This window comes from Camarhynchus parvulus, chromosome 14 (genome assembly GCF_901933205.1).
Source record: "Camarhynchus parvulus chromosome 14, STF_HiC, whole genome shotgun sequence".
Lineage (NCBI taxonomy): Eukaryota > Metazoa > Chordata > Aves > Passeriformes > Thraupidae > Camarhynchus > Camarhynchus parvulus.
The window spans coordinates 1,158,985-1,186,925 of record NC_044584.1 but is presented as its reverse complement, the minus strand read 5'-3'; the positions used below and the strand labels follow the sequence as shown (position 1 = coordinate 1,186,925).

Here is a 27,941-nt window from a genome sequence, read left to right as displayed (position 1 = left end):
GAAGGGGATTTTAACAATCACAACAGGATCAGTTTGGCAACGGCATCCTGGGTTTGAGGCAGAGCCCTGTTAGAGAGCCCCCGTGAGGGCACCCAGGCGGGGCCTTGAGGGGACAGAGCCCGAGCCGTGAGGGGACCGAGGCGCGGTGCCCCCTGAAGAGGTCGGTCGGGCCGTGAGGGCACCGAGCCCCGGTGCCCCCTGTAGAGCTCGGTCGGGCCCTGAGGGGACCCGTGGGGCGCCCTCCCTGAGGGAAGCAGCGCGCGCGGGCTGAAGGGCAGCCTGACGTCACCGGGCGCGCGTCAAGCGCAGCCCGCGCGCGGGGGACACGGCGCGCCCCCGCCCCGTGACGTCATCAGTTTGCGCGGCGGGAGGGCAGCGCGGGCATGGCGGCGGCGCGGGGCGGGCGGTGTTTGCTCGCGGCCCTGCGGCGCTCCGGGACCGCGCCCCGGCTGCGCCCGCCCGCAGGTGAGGGGGGGGAACGGGCGGCGTGAGGGGCGCGGGCCCCGGGCTGAGGGGGCGGCCGGACCTCCATGGCTCGGCCCGGACGGGCGCGCCTGCCCGCAGTTGCTCTCGGCCTTGCGCGTCCTCTGGAGGTGCGGAGGGTCCGCGTCCCGCAGGCAGCGCCCGATCGCTCTCGGCTGCTGAGAAGCGGCAGGCACGGAACGGGCGTGGGCCCGGCAGCGCGGGAGCAGCGCACACAGCGCCCGGCGAGCTGACCCGAGAATGCCCAGCGCTCCTTCCCGGGGAGGGGCGAGTTCTCCTGGGGTTGTGCAGGGAATAGCGCGGGCTGGTGTGGGACAGGGAGCGAGCTCAGGGCCACCAGCGGCTCCAGGGCCGTGTCCTGCCTCATGCAGGGTGTACAGCATGCTCAGATCGTGTAGCACGGTGAGGTTCGTGCCCTGGCTCGTGTAGGGGTATATAGCATATCTATGTTTATGTCCTGGTTCATACAGCACTCCCAGTTTATCTCCTGGCCTTTATAAGGTGTGCAGGACATCCAGAGTTACCTGCTGGCTCATGCAGGCTGCACAGCATATTCACATCATGCCGTGGTGCATGCCCCAGATCACACAGGGTGCACAGCCCAGCACCTGCATGAGAGCAGGAGGCAGAGAGAGGAGCACCTGCATGAGAGCAGGAGGCAGCAGCAGCGTTTCTGTTCTCTGGCCAGTCACTAGCAGGGGACGTTACAGATGAGCCTGAAGGGTTTGTGTTTGCCAGGGGTGCACTTGAAGTTTCACCTGAGACAGCTGACAGGAGTGAGTGCTAAGAAAATCCAAACCCTGAGGCCTCAGTTATGGGATGTGCTCCCTTATCAAGGCCCTCATGCACTGGAAATGTGCCTGTGAGCTGCCTTTAACTGAAGCATGGTGAGCAGTGTCCTGCCTGTCAGCAGCCCCTGCTCTGTTTCCTTATCTCTTGTTGGCCCCTGACTGGCAGATCTGCATGTTGTTGCTGTGGTCTGTGGTTTCCCTGCAGGTTATGAAGAGAAAACATGACGGGGGAAATTGGGTGACAAATAGGGTCACTTTCAGGGTCGGGTTGTCAGGTTTATTGTGTCACAGAGTGCCACTTGGGTGTTTCTGGGCAATCTAGCTCTTCCTCCACAGAAATCCCCAGAGCCTTGTTAGCATCCATGTCTGGAATCAAAGCTGCTGCCTCTGGTGGGTCAGACACTGCAGCAGAGCCCGAGTTTTATCCCTTAAGCTGTCATTCAGGCCCTCAGGGAAGAAGCAGTGAGCAGAAGCTGTGTGGGGTGGGGATAAGAGGGAGGGGCAGGATTCTCCTTTGGGCTGTCCTGGCTGCAGGGACAGCCCTCCCTTCCCTCCCCGGGCACAGCTGCAGTGTTTGCTTCACCAATTCAGAGGCTGGAGCTGGTGCAGAGTTTTTTGGGAGGTGTGTTGGTGTGAGTGGGTCAGGCAGGGAATTCTCTTCTCCCCACATTCTCGGGGATCTGGTGCCCAGCTCAGGAGCCCTTTTGTGTGAGGAGATCTGAGCTGGGAGTGGCAATTGCTGGAGATTTTCCTGCACCAGCTTCCCTGGGCTCCTGCTGACCCAAATTCTTCTCTTTTGTTTTGAGCCACAAACTGCTTTGTGCAGGGTTTCCCACCCTAAATCTCTGCCTGCTGCTGGGCTCTGCTCACTGCAGGGCTTTTCCCAGAAGAGGCTGGGCTGTGTTTCCTGGGGGATCACTGAGGTGTCTGGATTGAAAGGAGCCCCTGAGGGCTTTGCTGTGAGGGTGTGAGGCAGGTCTGTGGCTGTGGGCACACTGGGACCACAGAGAGGTGGAATTTGGGCTGCAGTGTGGGTTCCTCCACCCTCAGTGCAGTGATGGGAGCCGGAAGGGGCGTGGGCTGTGGTAAAGCTCCACATTTGATTAACTCACTATCAAAAGCCCTGATTTGCTCCAACACATCACAGTGCTTATCTGGGGCAAGAGCCATGCCTTCTTTGTCACCTGGGCTTAGGAATTTGTTCCTGAGGCTCGTTATGAGTAGCACATTCCCTGTTACCTCAGCAGGTGCTTCTCAATAGCTCTTGTGTGCTGATAATTGTGGTTTTATACCCAGAATAGCCAGGAGCCTCCTCTGCTCCCTTGCTCCAGGCAAGGACTCTCAAGAGGCAAATGGGCTGGAGGTGCTGCAGTTTGTATTTAATGAGCTGTGTCTCCCTGGCATGGGACAGGCTGCTAATTAGGGATGATAAAACCAAACATTGCACAAATCTGACAGGAACTTCCGAATTGATGGGTGGTGATTTATTATTGTGCTTTGGAGGTAGGGAGGCAAAAAATGTGAATACATCAACAATTATAAATAGCCAGAAATAAAATTATAAGCAGCTGTAGTTTCTAGAGTCAGCTGGTGTTCATGGGCTGGGGGTGACCTGTGTGGGGGCTCTGGGGCTTTGCTACCTGGACATCTGATGATAGAAATGAACTGAAGGTTTTAAGCTGCTGCTGATTTGTGTCTTTTTTGGATCCTGGAGTCAGAGAGGGAGCAAAATTCTCTCTTTTATTTCTGCTGTTTGGGAGATGTGTGTGTGTGTACTTACAATGCAGTATCCTACAGCTCCCAGCATAAAATGAGTATAAAATAGATACAAACCCTGAGCTCCAGGCCCTTCCCCTGTGGAGCTGAGGGGCTGGACAGTGAGCGCTCTGCTGCTCTCCACCTCAGCCAGGGCTCTTTGCCACTTCCCCAGGCAATCCAGGCAGAGGAATGGAAGTTGCAGAAGGTGTCCTGTGATAATGCAGCAGAGCTGTTTGTGACGCAGAGCACAGTTATGCGTGTGGGAGGTGTTCAGATGCATTTAGAATTATTTGTGGGCTCTTTTCTTTAAGGGCAGAATGACTGGGGAGTCATTCAAGCTTCTGGCTGGAGAAGTGGATCTTGATTCAAAGCTTTCTGTGAGGAGGAGGAGGAAGAACAAGGACTGACAGCCTCCTCTGTCAGCTCTTGAGGATGAGGTGCAGGAGACAGAAGTGCTGTTAAAGCTCAGGGGTTCATGTTCACCTGCTCTGGAGCAGGTGAGAGCCCAGCATGATGGTCTGGAGCAGTAAGACCTGTTCTTGATGACCACACTGACTGTAGGACCTGCTGTGGGGGGCAGGAGGTTTGCAGAGCACATGTGAAGTGAGCCTGAGCTAGAGGATGAGGGATGTTGGTGAAAAGGCTGGAATGCAGAGTTCACTCGAGGGCTGTGGCAAGGTGGAGGAAGGCTCAGGAGGGACTGAGCTCCCTCAGCTGGCCTGGAGGGCAGGGAATGGCCTTGGGAGCTGTTTCCAGGGAGGTCACAGATGTGCTTTGGGACTCTCACCATACTAATGGGGTTTGGTTCGGTGTTTGGCTGGTTTTTGTCCCCAGTCATCTGAAGAAAGGACCCCTTGAGAATGTCAGCTGTAGGGTTTGCCTCCTTCCCTTGCTGGATGAAACAGCCATTGGGCACAGAGTGAGCTGAAAGGAAAACCTGAGCTTGTCACTGCTTCCAGCCACTTGTGCTGCTTATCCATGCTCTCCTGGCTCTGCCCAGGATGTCCTGGTCCCTCCTCTGTTTCCCAGATCTTGCCTGTTGATGTCCATTAGCCAAGGTGCTGCCTTCCCCAGGGCAGCTGCAGGGTCAGGTCCTCACCCTCTGGGATCCTGCTCTGGCATTCTCCCAGCAATTCAGAAACCACTCCAAGGAACAGGCCTTGGACAGAGCTCTGTGGTGCTGCAATGGTCTTTCTGTGACCAGGTTTGGCTTCATTCATCCCCCAACAGAGAGAAAACTGTTGGGTTCACCTGGAGGAGAATTGGGAATCCCTGACCTTAAGGGGGTTGTGCCATTTCCTGACTGGTCTCATTTTCCCCACTGATTTTGAGACTGGTAGCCTTGCTGCTGCTGCATGTGCTGCTTGCCCTGGACCAGCTTTGTTGGGGGGTGTAATCCCTGTGCTTGGATAGTCAAAGGCCAAATATTTATTGCTAGTTTATATTTTCACAGGCAATGATGTGAGAGGAAACAGCAGTGAAAGCTGCAGACTGCTTCTTCCTGGTTAATTCAGTGGGAAAGCTGCTAATTGTCATCTTCTGGATAAAATTTTAATTCAGAAGAGCCAAAGTAGCAACTTGCCCTTTTTATGCAGTCAAGGCAGTTCTGGAGGGGAATGGGGGGTGTTGGATGGTGAGGGAGCTGTTCAGACAGTGTAACTCCCATGGGATTACCTAGGTGGGACCTCTGAGGAGTGCTCCTGTTGGTGCTGGACTTGTGATGTGTATTGAAATATCTTCATTTGTGTCTTTAGCAAAAGGAGCAGCATGTCTGCAAAGAACAAATTCTCCACCGCTGGAGCCTCCAGCACAATGTTCCTGCCTCCTGCACTGCTGCTGTCAGGATGTACAGCACACAGACAGCAGAGAGCAAGGAGGAGGAGCCCCTGCACACTATCATCAGCAACACAGAGAATGTGAAAGGTGAGCCTGGCACGCATGTGGGGATGTTCTTGGGGTGCTCCTGGGTCAAGGTGTGCTGCAGGTGAGCCCTGCTCAGCAGTGCTGCTGCCTCTGGAGGAAGTGCAGGTGCTGCTCACCACATCCTTCCCATCTGTGTTGCACCATCACCTCCCAAAACCTGGGTGTGGAGGTCAGCATGGCCTTTACTGAGAAACTGGGACATCAAGTCTGCATCCATGGGCACAGCCAGGCCAGGTGTGTGTGTGGAGGCTCCACAGGCACTGGAATTGGCTGAAAAGAATTTTCTGTCCCAGAAGCAAGCTGTGGCTGCCCAGGTCATTGCTGTGCATCGTGGAGGTGTGATGAGAGTCCTGGTGTCAGCCCTTTAGCCAGAATGAATTGCTTTGCACAGCTTCAGGAACAGCTGCTCTGAAGCTGTCTGAGCAATGAGTTATTCCAGCACAGAAATAACATCTGAACTCTGCCTCTGTGGTTTTCTGGAGGTACTTTTGAGACTGCCAGACTGAAGACCCTGGTGGGGTTGATGTGCTGCCCACACTCCAGCTTCACCCCATCCCTGGGGGATGTACATCCTCACCAGCAAGGCATGGCAGAGGTTATGTGGGACTTGTGGCTTTTCCTTGTGTTTTCCCAGAGTTCTTGAATACCTCTTGCTATTTTTAAAAGGCCAAGGATGGTCTTTCAGATGAGATGTTTTGTAGTTCTGTTTTTTTCTGAGGAGGTTTCTCTTCCTGGGCACAGCTCCCTGCCTGCAGGGGTGGCTGTACAGATGTGTTCATCCAGCCTGGCCTTGGACACTTCCAGGGATCCAGGGGCAGTCACAGCTTCTCTGGGCACCCTGTGCCAGGTCCTCAGCACCTTCACAGGGAAGAATTTCTTCCTAATATCCCATCTATCCCTGCCCTCTGGCAGTGTAAAGCCATTCCCCCTTGTCCTGGCACTTCAGGCCCTTGTCCCCAGTCTCTCTCTCGCTCTCCTGGAGCCCCTTTAGGCACTGGAAATGGCTTTTAGTGCTCCCTGAGCTTTCTTTTCTCCAAACTGAACAACCCCAACCCTACCCTTTATTCCAGGTGCAGCCTCTAAACATGAGTTCCAGGCTGAAACAAAGAAACTGCTGGACATTGTTGCTCGTTCCCTGTACTCAGAGAAAGAGGTAAGACACCCTCAGCTTGCTGGGAGATTTTCTGTTGGCAAAGCCCCATCTCTATCAAGGGATACATCCAAAATGATTGAGCTGGGAGAATAACTGTTCAGTTCCCAGTGAGTCCTGAGCTTTCATGTCAGGCTTTCTTGAATGATGTTTTCTTAAGACACCTTGAAAATGTCTTTTTGAAACAATTTCTAGGTATGGCCAAGTGACTCCGAGCCTTGAGCCTCTGCAGTTTCACACTGAGTTTGGACAAAGTGTTCTCCTGGCATATAATGGGGAAGCACAGTTTGGGGAGCTGGGAATTGGTTTGTGGGAGGGCTGTGCAGGGCAGGGCAGGCTGCAGGCTCAGGTTGTGTCTGTCCCCAGGTGTTCATCCGGGAGCTGATCTCCAACGGCAGCGAAGCGCTGGAGAAGCTGCGGCACCGCCTGATGACAGAGGGGAAGGCCTTGCCAGAGCTGGAGATCCACCTGCAGACAGACAGTGCAAAGGGAACCATCACCATCCAGGTAGGGTGCTGTTCCCTGCTGCTCTCATCACTGCCCTTTGTCCTGTGAGGAGTCACTGGAAGCTGAGCAGCAGCAGCACAGTCCCCAGGCCTGCCCAGATATTCTGTTCTCAGCTGGGCTCTGGTTCATGAGGCTGTAACCTCAGGATTTGATGAGAAACCAGCAATGCTATCTGCTCTCCACTTGTAACCATAGGAAAATTTGCTGCTCCTTCTTTCCCTGTTGGGAAGTACCAGTGGCTTTTCTCCCTGTACCCCTGCCTAGTGCAGTTCCCAGGTTGTGTGAGTTTCTCACTAGTGGGTAAGTTGTAAATCTGGTTTCTTCCTGACCTTTGGGCAGGTTTTCATGTACCTCCTTAAGTCTGAGGTGTTATATGGTTGCTTGCAGACCTTCTCTCTCCCCTGGGTGAGGGGTAATAAATGCCAGGGTAGTGAGAAGACCTTCCCATTCCTGCCTGTCTTTCTCTCTTCCTGCTCCAGGACAGGCTGGGTCCAGCTCCTGCTGAGGTTCTGCCCTCAGCAGGCACAGTTGGCACTGTGGATTTGGGCAGTAGCACAGCACTCCCCTGTGCCCAGGTTTTGGTTGTCCCTGCTGGTGACAAAATGCTGATTGGGAGGGAGACAGCCTGTAAGAGCAGTCACCTGTGGGCCTCAGTGTGGGAGGGGATGTGGAGCTGGGCTTCTCTCTGTAACTTTGATCTTGCTTGTTGCTCTTGTCCAGGGAGGGAGGCTGGGCCTCAGTTTTGGTGTTTTCTTGGAAGAGTTCCTAATGTTAAGAAGGCAAACTGGTCATTTTCTTGTGGAGCTGTGTCAGCTGTGAGTGTGGCTGTGGGCATTCCTGGGAGAGCAGAGGAGGAGGAGGAGGATGAAGCAGGCAGCCCTGAGGGACCATGGCAGGTCCAGGGGAGATGTGGCACAGACAGAGCACACAGGCTGATACTTTTCACGTGGGACAAAAGCAGAGGGGGCTGTTGGAGGCTGCACAGTTATTTTATATTTCTGTTCCTCTGCAGAACAAGTGCTGCAGTTGCCATGGGGAAGTTAGTGCTTGTCAGTGGGCACCACAATCACCAAGCAGAGATTCTCAAACCATGGTGCAGGGGCTTTGCTATTCCTGTCACACTGTTGCAGTTTTCTGACTCCTGTTAACCCCAATTGCTTGAGGAGCCCTCACTTAGCCCCAGGCAGGGGGTCATTCCTGCCTTTCATCTTTCCCTTTTGAGATTGTAGTGGACACAAAGCATCTGACTCCATCAAGACATTGTTACCTCTCCTGCCCTGCCCCTGTGGCAGCTCTGCCCTTGTTTGGCAGTTTGGCTGGAGAGCTGCTTGCCCACCTTGCAGGGTGCCTCTGATGCCATCCCAGTTAGATGGGTTAAGGATTGGGATTTTATAACCCCCTGCCTGGCTGCCAGTGCCTCTCTAATGCCATTAAATGAGTCTTAACTAGGAAGCTTTTAACTGCAGCAGTCCTGGGCTGTGGGGAGCAGTGAGAACAACGCTGCTCCAATCTCTTTAATAGCTTTGCCTTCTCCAGAGTGCCAAAAGCTCCTTACCTCCAGTCAAGGGGTTATTTATAACTTCTTGAAGAAGCAAACTGCATACAATGATTACTGTGAATAAGCATCATTCAAAACATTCTCTGCCTTTCAGGAATGCAAAGGTGAAAGAAAGCTTGCTGCAGTGATTGAGGCAGAGATGGATCTTCCCTTTGCCACTGTTTTGTTTCTGTACCTACCAAGACCCACTGAAAAAGAAGCAGCAGGTCCCTCATACATGACCTGTGGCAAGGGTCACCCCTTTTTATTCCTAGAAAGGTCCCATTGTCTCACTCTGACCCCTGGATCTTTCTCAGATCTTCATGGTGCTCTGTGCCTCTGGATCTGTTGAATCTCTCCCCTCTTCTTCCAAGCCCTGTAGCATCTCTGCATCTCACTGAGCTGAGAAAAGGCAGGTCTGTAACGTGTGATGGCCATTACAGGCATGTTCCTGGGGGATTGTGTAGATCTGGTGTAGGACTGCACTCATCTCTCTTCAGTGACTGCAGTTCTCCTTGTTCTCTGCCAGGACTGAATTCCAGTCATAAGCACAGCAAGGCTCAGAATTCTGATGGATGTCCTCATTCAGGAATATTCCACCTAAGCACTGCAGTGTAGTAGCTGCTAAGAGGGATGTGTTGACTGAATTCCACCACCTCGATTCCTTCACCAAAGTCCTGTTGTTTTAGCAAATTCCACCATTTCCTCCATCCCTTTGAAAATTGCCTCATGTTTCTAGGACAGCTCCATCTGTAGCAGCCACAGCCTGCAAGGTCAGAGTGGTTAAGAAAATCCATTTGAAAATGTGAGGGGTGTGTTTCCAGTGAGAACAGCTCTGCAGAGCTCTGCAGTTCTGCGTGCTGAGGCTTTGCCAATGTGATTTTGGACCCTTTGAGGTGGGAACAGAGAGCCTCTTACAGACCCCAAGGCTCTGTGAGCCCAGAGCTCACCTTCAGCACCTGCACCAGGTGACAGGCACTTGGTGCTGTTGGAGCTGTGCAGTTCTGCTGTGCTGGTGGTGATGTGTGAGCTCAGGGCTGCAGCCCTGCTCCTTGCTGAGGCTTAATTTAGGGCTAGGATAGTTTAGAGGAAATGGTTTGAAATGTTTACAGAGCTGATGGCTGCTTCTGCTGGACGAGGGAGTGTGCTTGCTGTTCCAGCATGGGGGAGCAGCCAGAGCTTGGGCTGCTCTGTTCCCTTTGTTGGGCTTTCATCTCTCTGTTGCTGTCATCCAAAATCAGTGTCTGTGAAACCACAAAATCACCAGTTTGCTGTGTTGGGAGGAGTTAAAATGACTGCAAACACCACTCCTCCCTGCAACAGCTCCCTGTATCGCTGAGCAGATCTCTCCTGCCTCACAAACAGCCTGTAACAGGGACTGGGCTGTGCTGGGCTCCAGTCAGGACTGGGCTGTTTGGGCTGTAGCAGGTCAGTGCAGATGCACCCTTGTGTCCCACAAAGCCTGGGGCAGGTGGGGGGAGCAGGTCCCCCTCCCCTGTGGGACCAGGCTGCAGCAGAGGGTGACCTGCACTGCAGCATCTGTGTGTCACTTGGGCTTGGGGAAGCAGGAGATGGGCAGGTGGAGATAGAGGGGTAAATCTGGCTGTACTTTAGCAAGTCTTAGGTGCAATTAAACCTACAGAAATGTGCCACAGATTGCAGGGATGGGCTACAGCTTCCAGTGGTTGCATCATCTTTAACAAATAAACCCAGAACCCAGAAATATAAACACATCTCAAATAGCCTGTGGCCCAAGGAAGGATGTGCACAATTTTTTAGTTCTCTTCACAGCAGAATCAGAGCATATCCTGTATAAAACTGGGAAATTCAAAGTGGATGAAAGGCAGTACTTTTCTGGACAGTGGGTATTTAGACCTGGGTGGGTGGAGGCAGAGCCTGTGGTTTTGCAAAGGAAAGCTCAGGCTCTCTGCTTTGGAAAACTTCCATGTACTAGGCCAAGATTACCTTGTGTTCACAGGCATCTGTTTTATTCTGGCTTTTCATCTGCTGGTTGCTGCTGCTGCAGATGCTTTAATGATTCTAAACCAGAATGTTGCTCTAGTGCAGCTGCTGTCCTGGTCTTCTGAATTTGAAGTCTTTAATCAAGGTATTTAAATAATAGTGGGCACATTTGCTAATCAGACATTTTGGGATTTTATTACCTTATCAACTGGTGAAAGCAGCATGTCTTTATAATATAGTCAGTGTTCTTCTGATGCCCCGTTGAGGTTTTACACTGAAATAAATGTTTCAAGTGTTTGTTTTGCAACAAAGCACAGTGAAAGACACAATAGTTCAGCCAGGTACCTCTAACTGGGAGCATTCCTTCCAGTGCAGTCATGGCAGAGGCAGCAGTTAATGGCTGCTTAAGGGGTTGTTAGGTGTAAGGAAGCTCTGCAGAACTTTAAATTGGACTCAGGTAATGAGCAAAGCTAAACTAATCTTACACACCAGGTCTCTGCAAACATCCAGAACCCCCACCACAGGGTTAGAACAAAAGGCTCAGAAGGCACAAAAGTGCAGGGCAGCAGCAGCTTTGGTACCTTGGAGGTCTCCATACATAAAAGGTGCTAGAGACAAAATTCAGCTGATGTCTCTTTGGGGTAAATGTTACTGAGTTTAGTTCAACACTTGTGGCCACCAGCCCTTCATAGTCTGAAGGTCTGCAGCCTCTTTGTTGTCTTTTATAGGGGATGGTTTGGGGGAGGATTTTTACTCTGCACCCTGAGAAGTACCAGAGGAGAAATTCACCCAGGTGGGGAGGTGGTGGTTCTGAGGGTTAGCAGCAGGTCTTCTGTAATTAACATTCAGCTAATGAGGGGTCAGCACACTGAACTCTGTGTCTTGGTCTCTCCCAGCTGTAGAGAAACACCTGGCACATGGAACTCTGAGTATGTCCCTCACATTTGTAATTTGAGAAGCCCCAGGTACAATTTGCTTTGTGCTGTTACAAATAGCTCTCCTGTGGCTGTGGTCAGCCTGGTAAAGCTTTTCTTGCAGGCTGAAGGGAGGGCTAGAACTCTGTGCAGGGGAAAAGAAGTTGTAATGCTGATGGTGGAGCAAAGGCTGATGGTGGTGGGCAGAAGGAGTTTGCAGGGGTTGGGTGATGCCCACCATGGGGTGGTTCCTGCTGAAGATGCCCAGCAGCCAAGCAGCAGCTGGTGCAGCACAGAGCAGTGTGAGAAGGGCAGTAGAAATTCCACCAGCTGCTTCCTTGGATTTTGTGGAGCTGGAGCTGCCAGCACTTGTGTGGGCCCAGCCTGAGGTGGGCTGCTCACAGGCAGGTTCAGTTGCCTCCCATGACTGCAGAGTTCCTGCTCTGCAGAGCTCAGCTCCCATCCCTCCTCCGCCGCTACTTTATTTCCATACCATATGGTGAAGGGAGCCAAAGGGCAGCTGCAGGAAATGTGGACATGGCAAGGGTGGCTTGAATCTTGATGGTGTCTTCATCCTAATCCACCCAGGTGTTTTCCTGCAGTAGGGAATGTCTGCTTTGCCAGGATCTTCACTTGCTGCTCCCCTTGTCAGCATCCTGGCTGTTTGAGCCCTGCTTTCTTTGTTCGTGAGATTCACCCTCATCAAAGCAGTCTCCAGGAATTGTCATTAAGCATTCTGCAGTAAGTTTGGCAGGGCACTAGGAATTCAATAGCCAATAAATTAATGGGGTAAGGATGTATTTTTTTTAACACACTGGAATTTGGGAATGACATGCTGTGCTATAAATAGAAGTGGATCAGAGTTCTGTTCGGGGTCTGGCATGAAGAAAAACTGAACCAGATGCTGAAAGCTGTTCTTTCTGGCTTTTTCTTCCCTGGGGGAAGGGACCATGCCAGATTCCTGAGATTTTGCCATACACTGTTTGTTTTCCTTGGCTTTTGATCTCACTGTTGAGATCTTACTGGGCATCATCCCTGTTCTCAGCCAGGAGGGCTGACTAGATTTAACCAAAAGAAAGGGATTGCCCTGACTTGTGGGGGGCAGGAAAATGTCTTACCCACATGGCACCTCACAAGCTGAACAGTTCAATCCTTCAGTGCAGTTAAGCTCTGCGTTAAGAAATCCATACTGCCATTAACTTACTTTGGTGGAAATAAGCCCAGTAAATGCTCCATGGGTGGCAGAGGTCACTCTGGCACCCCACCTCTGAGCCACCTAGCAGCTGCCTGCTCTGTTGCAGCTGATTTTGCTGACCCTGCACACCAAATCCCACCCCTGGTAAGGCACTGGGGGTATGTGAGCCCACTCTGGATGTGCCAGCTGCTGTCAGCTGTGATAACCATGCTCACAGGTACTCAGCTAGAGCTGAATCCCTCATGGGAATGAGAACCACATCTCACTTGGCTACTTTTCACCTCAGAGAACATGTAGCAGTGGGTTCTGGGGATGCTTGTGTTGGGTAGAGAAGCTGCTGGGATTTGGGAGGGGGAATGGCACTTTTTTCCTGGGAGTGGCATTCTGGAGGGCAGTAGCCTGCCCTTTGCTCCTGTGGAAAATGTGTGTGGAGCAAGTCTGAAAACACATTGATCAAGAGAAAGGGAAAGATTTTTGCTGGGGCCCTGTGTGAGAAGGTGGCCATTTCTAGCTGGGGCTTTGTTGCCTTGGGGTGTCATCCAAATTGAAATTGCAGCCAGGTTTGAGACTTACTGCAGCCTTTCCTGGGTGCTGCTGCTGCAGGCTCTGCTGCCTGAGATGTGTGAGCTGCAGGGAGATGTTTATCTGCATGCAGCAGTGCAATTCTGGAATAACCTGGGGGTGACAAGGAGCTTGAGCAGAGCATCACAAAGTGTAGCTGGTGCATTGTATTTTGGCTGGGGTCAGGCTGTTCCCATGGGAATACCCAGCTCTCCTGGACACTGACAGCTTCATACTCACACCATGGAGCACAGGGCTTGCAGACAAGGGTCTGCATTACCTGGGAGTTAAGGGATTTGCTGCTCTGCTGCCCATTCCCACTGAGAGTGGATCAGTTCCACATCTGCAGATTGCAAACAAGCTGCTTCTCTCTGCTCCTCATCTCCCCCTCAGAGCAGTTCAGGAATGGAGGGTGTCTCTGTGCATGACATCTGGCACTCTGGGGCCATGCCTGGGTTCACATCTCTTTCCTGCACTGCCATCCTGTGCTTTTTAGAGGGATGTAGATTCCAGCCTGTCCTGGCATGGTTTTGTCTTTCCTTGTGAAATGGCCAGAGTCTCTGAGCTTTCTGGTGGTTTGCAGGGAGCTGTGGCTGCCCCTGGGGCTCTGTGCCCTCTGAGTCTGAGCTCCTGGCCATGGGCAGATGGAGTCACAGCTGGAAGTCTGCTGTTGGATTTACTACTCAGAGGAGAAGGAGAGAGTGGGAGTTGGAGGCAGAAGTTGCTTGGGTGCTGTTTGCTGGAGCAATGGTTCCCTGCTGGTACTTCAGCTGCAACTGCTGTTTCTTTTCAGGACACAGGGATTGGGATGACCCAGGAGGAGCTGATTTCTAACCTTGGTACCATTGCTCGATCAGGCTCAAAGGTAACTTGGGATGAGGATCCTTCTCCCTCCCTTAGAAAACTCTTCTCCAGCTACAACCACTTTTGTTCTCCCAGTAATTTTTCATTCTGTTTTGTCCCTTGGCCCTCTGCCCAGATGTGAAATTACACCCCTCTTGGGAGGTGAAACCTGCCTGTGGAGTCTTCTGGCTCTCAATGGTCACTGCTGTGCTGTGGGAGGCCAGGCAGTGCTGATGGACCCTGTGTGTAGCACTGCTGCACCCACTGCCCTCACTCCAAACACCCTCCTGCCCAGCCATCCCTACAGAGGGGCACCCACCCACTTGGCATTTGCCCCCTGTCCAGGGGAGCAGCAGCTCTGTCCCCACAGCAAGGTGTTGTACATGTGTTGTACATGTGTACCTAATTTTGGTTTTCATCTCTGGAGGCACCATTTTAAAGTTTTCTGCTCCTGATTGACCAAGCTCTTGCTTGTTTTCCTTTTACTCCTCTAAGCAGTGCTCCCCTTCTCCAGAGGTGCAGCCCCTGTGGAGAAACCCTTTTCCTTGGGAACCTTCCTCAGAGCACTGGTGCAGGAGCATGGGGTGAGGTGCTGGGCTGCCAGGCTGCAGTGCCTGAGGAGCCCAGCTGGGCATTGATCACAACCTCCAGCAATTCCTGAAGTCACTCTGTGCTGGTTTGTGTCTCCTTTGTTCCTGCAGGCTTTTCTGGAAGCTCTGCAGAGCCAAGCTGAAGCCAGCAGTAAAATCATCGGCCAGTTTGGAGTGGGTTTCTATTCAGCCTTCATGGTGGCTGATAAAGTGGAGGTGTTCTCACAGTCAGCAGAGCCAGGCAGCCCAGGCTACCACTGGTCATCTGATGGGTGAGGCTGCAGAGAGGGGTGGTAGCATGGGGGGCTGTGTCCAGACCAGGCATGGCCTGAAAACCCTGCAAAAGCAGGGCTTGTGTGTTCTTTCAGGGCCTGGCTGAGTGCTTTAGGTCCTGCTCTAGTTGTACACAGTATAAAGCATGGCCACGTGTGCCAGAGTGGAAGCTGCCAGGGCAGGGCTGGTTTGTCAGAGCAGCCATGCTGTGGGCAGAGTACCTGCCTGTCCTGTTCATCCTTGCTGCAGGCACTCAGCTCAGGGGGCCACACCACAGGCACAAACTGAACCTCCTTGCTCTAATCATCCTCTGAGGTTTGGCTTGGGGCACCCACAGGGAGCAGAGCTTGTGCAGCACTGGGTTCTGCAGGCACATCTCCCTGCGGGTCACAGCTGTGTGCTCATCCTGTGCTGTTTGCTTGAAGTTGCAAACATCTGTGATGGCAAAGCTGGACATGTTGGAATTGGAGCTTCTGAGGGTGACAAGCTCAGTATCCCCTTAAAATTTCCTCAGAATAAAGAATTTACTACATTTATTATTTAAATTCTTGAGAAAACTGAGACACCAGACTGGTTTGGGTTTTCAGTAGCTAATGTCTTTGCAGAGCAGTGTGTCCTGGGTCTGGGGTCTCTTGGGGAAAACAGCCACATGGGGTGGCTGGAGTGGTTTTTGGGGTTTCTCAGAGGCATAAGGAGCATTCAAGACTTTTTTGCCTTTTCCTCTCGGCCTTGAAGTGTTGTGTGTGCTCTCAGTTGAACAATTTCTCTGTGCTATCATGAGTGTACCTGAAGCAGAAATTGACACAGTGTTTGTTTCTAATCCTAGTTCAGGGATGTTTGAGATTGCAGAAGCATCTGGGGTCAGAGCTGGGACTAAGATTATTATACACCTCAAAGAAGACTGCAAAGAGTTTGCAAATGAAGACCGAGTCAAGGGTGAGTAGAGGAGGAGGGGAATGCTGTTCCCCCTGGGGCTCTGGGAATTCTGTTGGTGCTCACAGATGGGAGGTGAATTTACAGGTTTTTTCCTCTCCTGCAACTCCTTTCACCTGCTGTTACTGAGGGAATTCCTGCTGTGCTGTTTCCACAAATATGACCCTTCTGTGTCTTTTCTCCATTCCAGAGGTGGTGACAAAATACAGCAACTTCATCAGCTTCCCCCTGTACCTCAATGGGAGAAGAATTAACACATTACAGGTGAGGTGGAGGCCACAGGCAGGTCACTCATGGAGATGAACCCCTGGAGACAGGAAACAGCACAAAGCTCTTCCTGGAAACCAGGGGAGGATTGTCCAGGGTATCACAGATCTTGCAATGATCAGTTAATTAGAACAAAAGGAGACAATCCATCTTAAGTCATACCTGCAACAGCTTCTTTGCATTTATTGTGGGAAAGTCTTGGAGATCAGCAAGATCTGTTATCTTCCCTTGTCCTGAATTATTATTTCAGTGCTTTATGATGCTTATTCTGTTCAAGCCATGTGATGTGTTAGTGCTGATGGGATTGCTGGTGTGCTGACACCTCTCACTGCAGTTCTTTCTGTCCTTTACATGGAATAGCCACTGCCAGGGAGTGGTTGAGGTTTTTCAGCAGCTCACAGCCTGATTTATTCCCAGCTCCTAGCTGAGCATTTTCTGACCACTGGCATTATACTGCAGCCAGATCCATTTCACTCAGATGTTCTTGGCCCAATTGCAGGCATCACTTGGGAGAAATTAATTATCTTTAAAACAGAAATCTATGAATCATTTTCCTCCAGCATCTTCTCTTCTGATTGTTTAAAGCTTTCTCACCTAAGAGAGCAGGTTAGAGAGCATGTGTGTGGCTTTTTTGTTTCCTGGAATGTGGCACTGACTGCACAGACTTTCAAGACTGTATTTAAACATTTTACCACGTTAATTTCTCTAAGGTTCTGTAATTGCTGTTATTAGTCACTGATTATTTATTTGGATTCCTGCATAATAGTGTTTCTGTTCCAAAGGCTTTCTAGCTGTGCCCCTTAAATTACAAAACCAGAAATAGCTTTAGACAGCTGTTTGCTCTCTCTGCCTGACAATCAATAGAACAGGCTCCCTGGAGAAGAGCAGTAGTAGAGTAAGGGGTGAAATGCCCTTAATGGAGTCATGGACTTTTATCTTCTTATCAGAAAGTCTGTTTTCCCTTGGGTTACAGCAACAGCTTGATTCTCATTATGCTCCCATTTCATGCCTTTTCTTTATCTAGGATCTTGGCTTTGTGTTTTTCCACACATCAGCATCAGTTCACTGCAAACAGAGCCACAGTTGGTTCCCTGGTGGGGTTTCTCCTCAATGAGCCTGTGGATGCTCACAGCATGGAGCTGGGGTTTCTCTGGTCTAACTGGGATAACTGTTAGCTACAAGTGGGCCCCTGAGAATGCAGCACTTTCCAAAACACAGCTACTGTAGAACACCTTAGCTCCCAGTGAGTCCATAATCCCTCCTGTGATCCTGCAAACCCTCCAGGACATTTTTGTGTGCTGGAAATGAGGGGAAGCCACCTTGGAACAAGGCTCTGAGGCAGAGGAATCCTTAAGGATTTCAGGGCTGCCAGGGACCTGAAACCCTTGGGCTCTGAGGGTGGGCTGGATGTTGATGTTGTCCCCAGAAATCACTCCTGTCACTCGTTTGGGCTTGAGTGGCAAAGAGAGGCAGTGACTGAGATGGGCTCCACCCAGCTGGAAACACACAGTTCTGCATTGAGTCCCACATCTTTGCTGAGTGTGAGTCTTTTGCTCAGGTGCTGGAAACTGAAGCATGCTGTGAGCATGGGCTGAGTGCTCCAGAAAGCACTGGAGGAGTTAGAGCAGCAGCAGGTGGAAGCTAGAGCTCATGGCATCTGTTCATGTGGGAAACAGTGCTGGAGCAGTGACCCTGCAGTGGTTCACAAAGCAGCTCCCAAGCTGCTGAGCAAATCAGCAGAAAACAGTGCAGGAGCTGCTTCACAAGCTCTTAGCTGAGACAGTGACCTCCATCAGAGAGGCAGGTTGGTTGCAAAAGGCTCACTAAGACTTTTTCTTTTCCTTTGCTAGCTGGTTAGGCCTTGAGAGCTTGACCAGTATTGCCAGTCACTTGAGCTGTGGGATCTGCCCAGGATGGCCATTGGCAAGTGTGACATCCCTCTGGCTGTCTTGAGCAGCCAAGACCCCTGCCAGGGGTCTCACAGACCCTGGCACAGAGCCCAAAATACCTGTGGTTTTGATTATGACCCATGGAGCAAGTTACCAACCTTAGATGAAGATCTGCAAGCCACAACAAATTAAGTAGAATGATAGTGAATTTATCACAAGGTGAAAAAGTAGATTTTGGGGTTTTTAGAATGGGGATTCAGGGAGGCAAGATGGAGAGATCGGGGCATGTCCAGCCTTTCTCCTTCTTCTTGGCCTCCATCTTCTGGGTTATGTTGGCACTTTTAGATTGGTTTAGAGTAGAAGCTCACTGTCTAACACAGGTGATAGGTATTGGAAAGTAATTGTAAACATTGTACACGTAGTTTTTAGTATAAAGACATAACACCACGCCAGGGCAGGCAGAGTGCCTCTGACTGTCTTGCTGAGTGGACCTCAGCAGGACAGGAGAAAGAATTTTATAGATAAGAAACAATAATCAACCTTGAGACCGAGAAATGAAGAGCTCTGACTCCTTCTTCAAGCACCAGGCTGGGAAAAGAGACTTTCTAACATTTCTCGGAGTCACTCTGACCAGCTAGAGACCCCGACAGTGTGAGGCAAAGGAGGTTAGCCAAATCCCTTTTGTTTGGGGCTAGACAAAGCTGCCCTATATATGTTGCAGGGCAAGAGTTACCTCTAAGGGGTGGCCAGATGAGGGGCAGTAGTTTGTTCATTGATAATGAATGAGCCACATCTCACTCCCAGGCTGTGCAGAAGAGTCTGTTTGAAAGGTTCTATTTCCCTGCTCTGGTATCCTGGAGGCCAGAGAGCTGATGGGAACTGTTCTGCCTGCTCCTGCCCAGGCCCTGTGGATGCTGGAGCCCAAGGACATCGGTGAGTGGCAGCACGAGGAGTTTTACCGCTTCATAGCTCAGGCCTACGACAAACCCCGCTACGTCCTGCACTACAAGACCGACGCTCCCCTCAACATCCGCAGCATCTTCTACGTGCCCGAGCAAGTACGTCTGCTGTCCTGGGACTGGGGCATCTACCCAGCTGCTCTGAGAGGGGAGAAGGGCAGAGCTCCCTAGGGAAAGGAGGCAAACATGGCTGCAGGGAGGAATATCCAGTGGGGCATCTCTGCAGTGGGCTGGTGCTGCAGGGTAGTTGGGATAATGAGCCATGAGAGGAGCAGGGGGATGGCTTGGGTGGGTTCCTAGGGAAGAGAGCCAAGATTTCAGCTCTCGTTGGGTTCAGCAATGTAGGGAAGACCACAGTGTGATGTGGGCACCCTGCACAGTGCTGGTGTTACCTCCTGTCTCTTTTCCTGCAGAAGCCATCCATGTTTGACATCAGCAGGGAAATGGGCTCCAGCGTTGCCCTCTACAGCCGCAAAATCCTCATCCAAACCAAAGCTGCAGACATCCTGCCCAAGTGGCTGCGCTTCCTTAGAGGTGTGTGTGCAACCAGGAATAGCAGGTTGTGGATGATGGCTTCCACAGGGATGAGGCAGGGCCTGCCCTCCTGGCCTGACACTTGTGTTTGCATCACTGCTCAAGGGTTCCTTTGTGTTCCAGGTGTTGTGGACAGTGAGGATATACCCCTGAATCTCAGCAGGGAGCTTCTGCAGGAGAGTGCCCTGATCAGGTAAGCAAGAGTATCTCTGGACTGAGATACAAGGAAAAGATGTAAAGCCATGAGGGAAAGGGGATGGTGGACTCACTACAGCCCTGCACAGAGAGATATTCACCTAAAATGTCTTGTCTGGTCTAGCAACTGTCTTTTAAAAGGCTTGTTCCTCCTGCAGGAAGCTCCGTGATGTTTTGCAGAAGAGGTTGATCAAGTTCTTCATTGACCAGAGCAAGAAGGACCCTGAGAAATATGCCAAATTCTTTGAGGAGTACGGGATGTTCATGAGAGAGGGGATTGTCACAATAGCAGAGCAGGATGTCAAGGTACAAGGAGTCTTCAAACACTGCAGGTGATGGGAAAGATTACCATGAGCTGGGATGAGGGAGACTGCTACTTCCCATGGAACTTGCATGCCCATAACTTGTGTTCCTGGGTCTGCCAAGACCTATGGATTCTCTAGTGCCTATATTTGCACTCTTTCTGACTGGTGTTGCTTCCCATTTATTTTGAGACCCTGCAGAGTCTCTGTACCCACACTGTTGTCACCCCTCCCTGGTGCAATGTCAACTACAACAGGCAATAAAGATGGGCCTTCCCCTCTTGTTGCCTAATTCCCATTTCCAAGAGAGCTTGACCTACATCTTCTCTAGATCACTTGTCTGCCTCTGATATCTGGAGCAGGAAAGGAGGGTGTCAAAATCCCCTGAGCCATTTTGTAGGGCTGCCAAGAGGCACAGGAATCCTTGGGACTGGGAGGGGTCGGGTGGAGCTCAGTGACCCAGACCCTGCTCTCACAGGAGCACGTTTCTGCAGGAGGACATAGCAAAGCTGCTGCGTTCCGAGTGACGTCGGCGCTGCCCGCGGGGCAGCTGACCAGCCTGAGCGACTACGGCTCGCGCATGAAGGCCGGCAGCAGGAACATCTACTACCTGTGTGCTCCCCAACCGGCACCTGGCCGAGCACTCGCCCTACTTCGAGGCCATGAAGAAGAAGGACATGGAGGTGGGTGAGCGGTGGTGCCACAAGTTTGGTGTGATGTCATAGCTCCTTCCCCAGGTGCCAATCACCACTGCTTTCCCCCTCCCTTGCCCCCTGCTGAGTGCTGTCTGTCAATCCGGAATTCTAGAAGGGCATCGAGTGTTGGCAAAGCCTTCAAACTGATGCCTTTCAGCCCTGGGGGACATTGGGCCATCCAGGTGTCATTTGTCCCCTGAGACTTCCCCCCCTTACCTGGTTGGTGGGATCCCTGCCTCTTCCCTCCCCCTCTCCCCGGGGTTAAAAGGAACAGCAACCACGAGGTTCAGGGAGGTTCTGTTGGAGCTGTTGCTGCATTCAGAGGCCTGTGGGCCAGGAATGAAGCTCTGGATCGAAACCCTCCAGCAGAACCCGACTCCTTTCCTTCACCTCGCCTTAAGCTTCTCCACCAGAGGTAAACCTGAGCCCCTGCATGCCTGGACTTGTCCCAAGTGCCCAGCTGCAATATCCAGCTAGCCAAAGGTGTCTCTGAGGTGAAACCACCACAGCTGCCACCTTTGGTCAAGCAAGGGCCAGATGAGCCCAGGCATGTCCCATCCGGCTCTATTGGTATTAATTGCAATAGCCACAGCCGGGGGAACACCCTGAGCTGCTGCAGCAGTGGTCAGGGCTGACTCTCAGGGCTGAGCAGGGCACTGAGGCCTGTGATACAGCCCTGCCAGCACGGTGCCTTTGCCTGGCCACCTCTGCCTCTGCTCTGTGGCATGAGACCAGGAAGGACCTGTCACATACTCAACCACAACGTTAAACAAAACCATTCAGGTGTCAGGAGTATCCAAAGGAGGGCCATGGGAATGGTGAAGGGCATGGAGGAGAGGCCATATGAGGAGCAGCTGGGGGCACTTGGTCCATTCAGCTTGAGGAAAAGAGACTGAGGGGAGACCTGACTGTGGTCTTCAACATCCTCACAAGGGCCAGCAGAGGGGCAGGTGTCAATCTCTTCACTCTTATGACCAGTGGCAGGACCCAAGTGAATGGCTGGAGCTCAGCTGGGAGGTTTACGTTGGGTGTCAGGAGAAAGTTTTCACCAAGAGATGTTAGACACTGGGACAGGCTCCCCAGGGAAGCACTCACAGCACCAAGCCTCTCTGAGTTCAAGAAGCATTTGGACAATGCTCTCAGACACAGGGATTGCTGGGTGTGCTGCACAGACAAGATTTGGGACAATGATCCTGATGGGTCCCCTACAACTCAGCATGTTCTGTGATTTAGTACTTGTACAGACACTTGGTTCTTATATCTGTTTCCTACCTTTGCTGGACCCCAGAGCAGGAGGCTGGGAGCTGCTGTGCAGGGCTGTAATTGTGTTACAGTTGTCCTCTGTGGGCAGGTGGCCCTCTCAGGACTGGAGTCAGTGCTGGTTTTCACTTTCCCTGGGCAGCAGGACTTGTTCATCTGCAGATCTGCTACCCATGGTAACAAATCCCTCCAAGGGTTTGCTTTCATGTCAGGCCCTGAGTGGCAGTCACTGTGGGGTTGAACCTGTGAGTTTCCTGTGTGATGTTCCTGCTGTTTGGTACAGAGCTGCCTTGGGAAGGAGGGAATGCTGTTACATCCCAAACAACGTGTTGCTGTCCCTTTGCTGGCACAGGTGCTGTTCTGCTATGAGCAGTTTGATGAGCTGACACTCTTGCACCTCCGGGAGTTTGACAAGAAGAAGCTGATCTCTGTGGAGACAGACATTGTTGTTGATCACTATAAGGAAGAGAAGTTTGAGGAGAGCCGCCCAGGTACCGTGAGGCTCCCCTGTCCCCTCCTGCTGCACACTGCCCTGCCACCCTGAGCAAGCAGTGAGGGGACACCTTCCTCCCCTGCTCTTGCAGCTCCTGAGCAAGAGCCTTCCACCCTCCCATTCTCATGGTCTGAGGTAGCTTAGATTAGCTTGCAGATTGGTTTCATCTCACATGATCCAAATTCAATAGAATGTCATGTGTGGAGTTGCCATGATTTTATTTCAACCCCATGCATACATCTGGTGCCCAGACAGAGGCAGGCAGCCCCTGGCAAGGCATGAGTCTACCCTCTCCAGGTATGGCACAGTCTGGGATGAGGATATGTAGGTGTGTGCTGAGTGGTGCTGCACTCCCACAAGAGAACTGATAAATAGCAGTGTGAAATGGAAGAGTGGAAACTCGGCTCATTGTCCATTGCACACTATAGATGCACACTCAGATGTGCCCTCTTTCCCTGGCAGCTGGAGAACGTCTGACAGAGAAGGAGGCTGAGGATCTGATGGCCTGGATGAGGAATGCCTTAGGCTCTCGAGTCACTGGGGTGAAGGTGGGTATTCTGTGTCTGGTAACTGAGTTCAGGAGATCACAGAGGTTAACAATCTAGGGAGAAAGGATGATAGGTGGTTGGGAATCTGCTGCCACAGAGTTTTCCTCTGTGCCTCCTGTGTGTAAGTGTATGAATGCTGGCATTTGTCATTGGCTGGTCAGTGTGGCAGCAGAAGAATCTCAGTGTGTGTTGAGCAAAGCCCATATTGCAGTCAATGCTCAGGTTATCAGAACAGGCTGGTGACTTTTCTTGCTTGTGGACTAGAAAGGTGTATTGGCAAGGAATGCTTTGGGTCGAGCTGCAGCCACTGCCTGTGCACTGTGGAGCCATTTGAGCCCCCATCTTTCCTGCTGGTTTAGACAGCTCCTGTGGGATGGGAATGAATCCATTGGAGGCTTGGTGTGGATCTGTGCTGAGGAGACTCGAAGCCCTCAAACTTTCCCCACATGTCCAGGCTTTCCACATCAATAACAGTCTTTTGGAAGTCTCATTTTGCTATATCTCATTGTTCTGCTGAAGTGCTGAGTTGAGGACATCAAGGGTTTTTTGCAAGTTTGTCATCCTTTGCTTCTACTTGATTTATGAAAGCTTTTTCAAGTCTCTCTCCCAGAGTGTTTGCTATGTGGTATGAACGGTACCTATGTGTTGAGGGCTGCCAATTTTACTGCAGGCTCTATCATTTGGGGCAAGGCAGGATTGGGATCTTGCAAGCCTCGGGTGACATTTTCCATTCTGGACATGCAGTGTCCATGGCAGCCCTGACGGGTGCTTGTGCTGCAGGTGACCACGCGGCTGGACACGCACCCTGCCATGATCACCGTGCTGGAGATGGGCGCTGCCCGCCACTTCCTGCGCATGCAGCAGCTGGCCAAGACCCAGGAGGAGCGAGCCCAGCTCCTGCAGCCCACCCTGGAGATCAACACAGGGTAAGGGGGACAGCACCAGCACCAGGCCTGGGGCACAGCAGCCTCTCAGAAGTGGAGGCAGAGAGGAGGCAGTTTAAAGCTGCCAATTAGCAGAGTCCTCCCCGTTAAGTGCAGTCAGTGCCACAGAGCCTTAATCTGTGAGGCTGCATGGCACCTTCAATGTGCCCCCACACACAGTGTGCAGCCCTCTGGGGACCATGGGCGTTGTAGGGACAGATAGGAGAGAGAAGAGAAGCCCCCAGAACAGGAGCAAGGAAGTTGACTTTGGTGACCCACTGTGACTTTGCTGCTCATTCTGGAAATAAATTTCTCACTCTGTCCTAAATCAGCAAGTTTCGTTGATCTCTCTGTTACAGTCATGCTCTGATTAAGAAGCTGAGCGAGCTGAAGGACAGTCAGCCTGATCTGGCCCAGATGTTGCTCGACCAGGTGAGCCAGACCTTCTCCAAAGCAGCACCATCCTTCCCAGAACCAGCTTGCAGACCATGCATGGCAGGGAACAGGGTGAACCATTACAGTGGGCAGGAGTCACATCCTTCTGTGGCCCCTGGGTATTTCTGGGACTTGTGGTCCATGTTTTCCTAGCAGGTGTCCTAGAAGACATTCTTGGTTTCAGCATGCAGGTCCTGGGAGTGACATTCCCTTCCTCCCTCAGGCAGGTTGCTTTGGTGCTTATTTAGTGCTTTCTTCTCTTTTTCAGATTTATGAGAATGCCATGATTGCAGCAGGACTGAATGAGGACCCCAGGCCAATGGTGAACCGGCTGAACGAACTCCTCACCAGAATCCTGGAGAAGAACTGAGCCCCAAGGACTGAAGGATGAACTCTGTGCTGATCTTGCCTCGGGCTCAGCCACTCTCAGCAGCTGCTTGCAGGCACTGTCCAGCACAGGTTCATGGGCAGAGGGGCAGGGACAGTGCTGGGGACATCCAGCCCTCCCTGCACGGGGAGGAGCCACCTGAAATTATCAGATCCCACATCATCAGCTTGTTCAAAGTGCAGTGCTCTTAGTGGGGACAAAATCCAGAGGTTGTTGCTTAAATAATGTGCCCAAATTTCTGACATGAGCCTGAAGAGCCTCATTTCATACAGTTCCTAAAAATGGCCTTTCTTAAAACAGATGTTGGCAGCAAGATCCCCAGTTAGGTCTGTGAATACACCCCCCTATCCACAAAATCCCTGCTCACCTTTGTGCTCTGAATAAGCACTGGAAAAATCAATTAATTAGTCAAGAAACCTCCAGGTCTGACCAGGCAGGAGCAGTTTGCTGGCATGGAGGCAGCTTGCTGCCTTTGGCAGACAGATACTGTTGGTGGAACATGGCAGTGCAATCCATGGCAGAAAAAATCACTGAGCTGCTGGCTAAGTGAGTTCATCCTGGTCTTGTGGAAAAAGGGAAGTAACTGGGAGGCAGCTTTCAACTGTGTGGCTTTCTGGAGAGTCTGTGGGATAAACTGCACACCTAGCTGATCTGTATTTATGATAAATAAACACTTCTTATTTTCCAGACATCCCCCCCACTTCAGTCTCCTCTTTATTTTGTTGGTCTTTATGTCTTCCAGCTGGTGATGTTGGTTTGTCTCTCTTTGGATGCTCTTTGGTTCTTCAGGGCATCAAGCACTGGACATGGTGGCTGTGAAATCAAGAGGGAAAGCAGGAGAATCTGTAGCTATGAGCCCTGTTAGTTTTGTCTCTGAAAATGAATCAAGGAGCAGTGGCTGTTCAGACAGAAATGCCATGCTGGATTCCCTCTGTGTCTGCTTTACACCATGCAAATGCTTTTTAAGAATTCTTTCTCCTGCTCAGTGGGGCTTTGAGCAGCCCTGGTATTTGTTTAGCTTATCTTTAAATTGCCAGATTAAGATGCTGGGACTGGGTTTGGTTAACTCTTTGGGTGCTGTGCTGGACAGGACAACCTCCAGCTCTTTAAGCTACAGGAAGCCTGGCTGTGCACAGAGGAGTGAAAAATTCCTGCTGTTTGGGCAACCATTTGAGAAGTTTTATTAACATCACCTAACATTTCATTTTTATTCAGGCGCAGAAGAGGAAAAAAATAGTGGCAGTTTAGAGGGTGCTGAGACAATCAAGGAGCCATCTTCTCCATCCTACAACTGGTGATAAATCCTGTCAGAACACTGTGGCCAGCAGGACCAGGGCAGTGACTGTCCCCATGGGCATTGCTGAGGCACCTCCAGTCCTGGGGGCAGTCCTGGTCCCCTCCCAGCAAGAAAGACACTGAGGGGCTGGAGCATGTTCACAGAAGGGAACAGAACTGGGGAAGGGGCTGGAGCAGCTGGGAGAGCTCAGCCTGGAGAAAAGGAGGCTCAGGGGGAACCTTCTGGCTCTGCACAACTCCCTGATAGGAGGGGCCAGCCAGGTGGGAGTCAGGTTCTGCTTCCAGGGAACAAGGATGAGAAGAAAAAGCCTCAAGTTATGCCAAGACAGGTTCAGATCAGACATTGGGAAAAATTCTTCACTGCAAGTGAAGTGTGCCAGTGGTCAGGCACTCTGGCACAGACTCCACAGTGGTGGAGTCACCATCCCTGGAGAGATTCAAAAGACGTGGATGTGGCACTTGGGACATGGGCTAGTGCTACACTAATGGTTGGACTTGATCTTTTCCAACCCAAATGATTCTGTGACTGTAACATGGACTGAAGCAATTAAAATCTTTGGTGATTTGTGCTGGGAGCAGCACAGCAGGTGAGTGTGGAATCCTGCAAGCTGCACACCTGATAAAGTGCCTAAAAATAGGAGTGTTGATACAATGAGCTGAGGCTGGATGCTGGATTGTGACCTTTGCTGCACTGAGAAGCAGAGTGTGCTTGGAGCTGGCCATGAGCTGCCTGACACATCTTTAACCTCCCCATCCTGTGAATCCTCCAGGAATCCCAGCAGCCCTTCAGGTGCTCATTTTTTGCCATGAGGGATTTGTGACTAAAATGTCAAATAAAATGTCTGTTACTGGAGTGCACACCTACCCTGTGTCCCTGTGCCCATCAGACATGGGGAGAGGTCATGATGGTCCTGGGATGCAGGAAGGAGCCACAGCAGCAGGATCAGGAGGGTGCTTTGGCCCAAATCTCACATGTTCCATCACTGCTTTGTCTGAGCCACTGGATCCTCACCTCACCTCAGCTTTTCCTTTTATTTTGCAAACACCTGCAGGGAATGCTGGTGTGTGAGGATGATATTCCTGGCTAACAGAGCAGATCCTGGTGGGAAAAGGTGGATGTATGGCATCACGTTGATGAACACAAACCGAAGTGCTGATAGGAACACGGGGAAGCTGCTCTAAAGCTGGAGTCTGGATGATGATTCCATGTCTGAAGAGGCAACAGAGGCTCTTTGGTAAACAGTTTCCTGTAAGCAATGCTGCTTTGTGCAGAAAATTGATCTACTGGATTTAATTTTTTTTTCTGGGATCTTATTTACAGCTGCCTGACTTTATCTTGGGTTAGGTTCCTGGGGTTTTGTGGGGGGGTTGTTCATTTTTCTCTACAAGTTAAACTTTGTGTGCTGAAAAGCCATTGGTGATAAACAGCATGGCTTCCTCTCCTGCCCTGCCCAGGCTCATCAGCTGTGAAGTCAAACCTATATTCTCCAGGGCAGAAGATGGAAAATATTTATGGGGAGTGAAATGCAGTTTGAAAGGACATTCCAGAGACCTCGTGCTTCCAAACTTGGACAGAATCCCTCTCACGTCTGGTGTGGGACGTTGAAACTGGACTGGCCATAAAGTGGATCAGGGGGCCAGACTCAGAACAGTTTTCTCTTGTCCAGACTTCCTACTGAGACCATCAAGAGTGTCTTGGGTAGGCTCCAGGTCTGTGATTTATGGACAAACCACAAGCCAGGAATCTGCACTCTAAGCTCCTTGAGCAGCAACTGTTTAAAACATTATGGGAAGAAATGGCCACTGTTTCCAAGAGAAGAAAACTTGGGAGCCATTAATAATGTTTAGCACTTCTGCAGTTATTAATTAATCCTCCTGCTTTTGTTGTGAAGTGAATCAGAATTATTCTTACTGTACAAAGAAGGTCTGCATGGAGCTTAAATAGATTTCCTTAAGAGACACAGTCAATCTGCATTAAGGACACAGCACAGGACTCCAGAATCCCAGCACTAAGTGAAACTGACCCCTCCAGGATCCAGAGGCATGAAGAAAATGGATTTGGATGAGGCAGTAAACACAAACTTAGAGCACCTTCAAGAGGCTCTGCCCAACCCTGCTCAGCTGAAAAGTTCTTCCCAGGGCAGTTCTAGGTCTGCTCAAATCTTACCCACTGAAATCATGTTGTTTCCCAATAACTCCTGGGCTCAAAAATTCCTGAGATTTCAGAGACTCTGTGGAAGCTTGGCTGCTTATTGGAATTATTCTGTACTAAGTCCCTTCCAGCTGGTTTTCTCCCCTATTGTTTGGGAAGAAAAGGATGCTAAAATCTGTTTTGCT

General features: G+C 51.2%; 1 protein-coding gene across 1 annotated transcript; it reads left to right on the top strand.

Moving 5' to 3' along the window:
• Positions 1–368: 368 nt before the first annotated feature.
• TRAP1 (TNF receptor associated protein 1) lies at positions 369–24,997 on the top strand. The gene is given in 21 exon segments (XM_030958405.1): positions 369–465; positions 4,787–4,812; positions 4,814–4,955; positions 6,026–6,108; positions 6,472–6,612; positions 13,575–13,646; positions 14,326–14,486; positions 15,314–15,423; positions 15,611–15,684; positions 18,479–18,634; positions 18,949–19,069; positions 19,193–19,262; positions 19,423–19,570; positions 20,061–20,090; positions 20,093–20,185; positions 20,187–20,249; positions 21,874–22,012; positions 22,477–22,562; positions 23,343–23,488; positions 23,845–23,917; positions 24,189–24,997. Coding segments are annotated over 21 exon segments (2,118 nt in total). The 5' UTR covers positions 369–383; the 3' UTR covers positions 24,291–24,997.
• Positions 24,998–27,941: the final 2,944 nt, after the last annotated feature.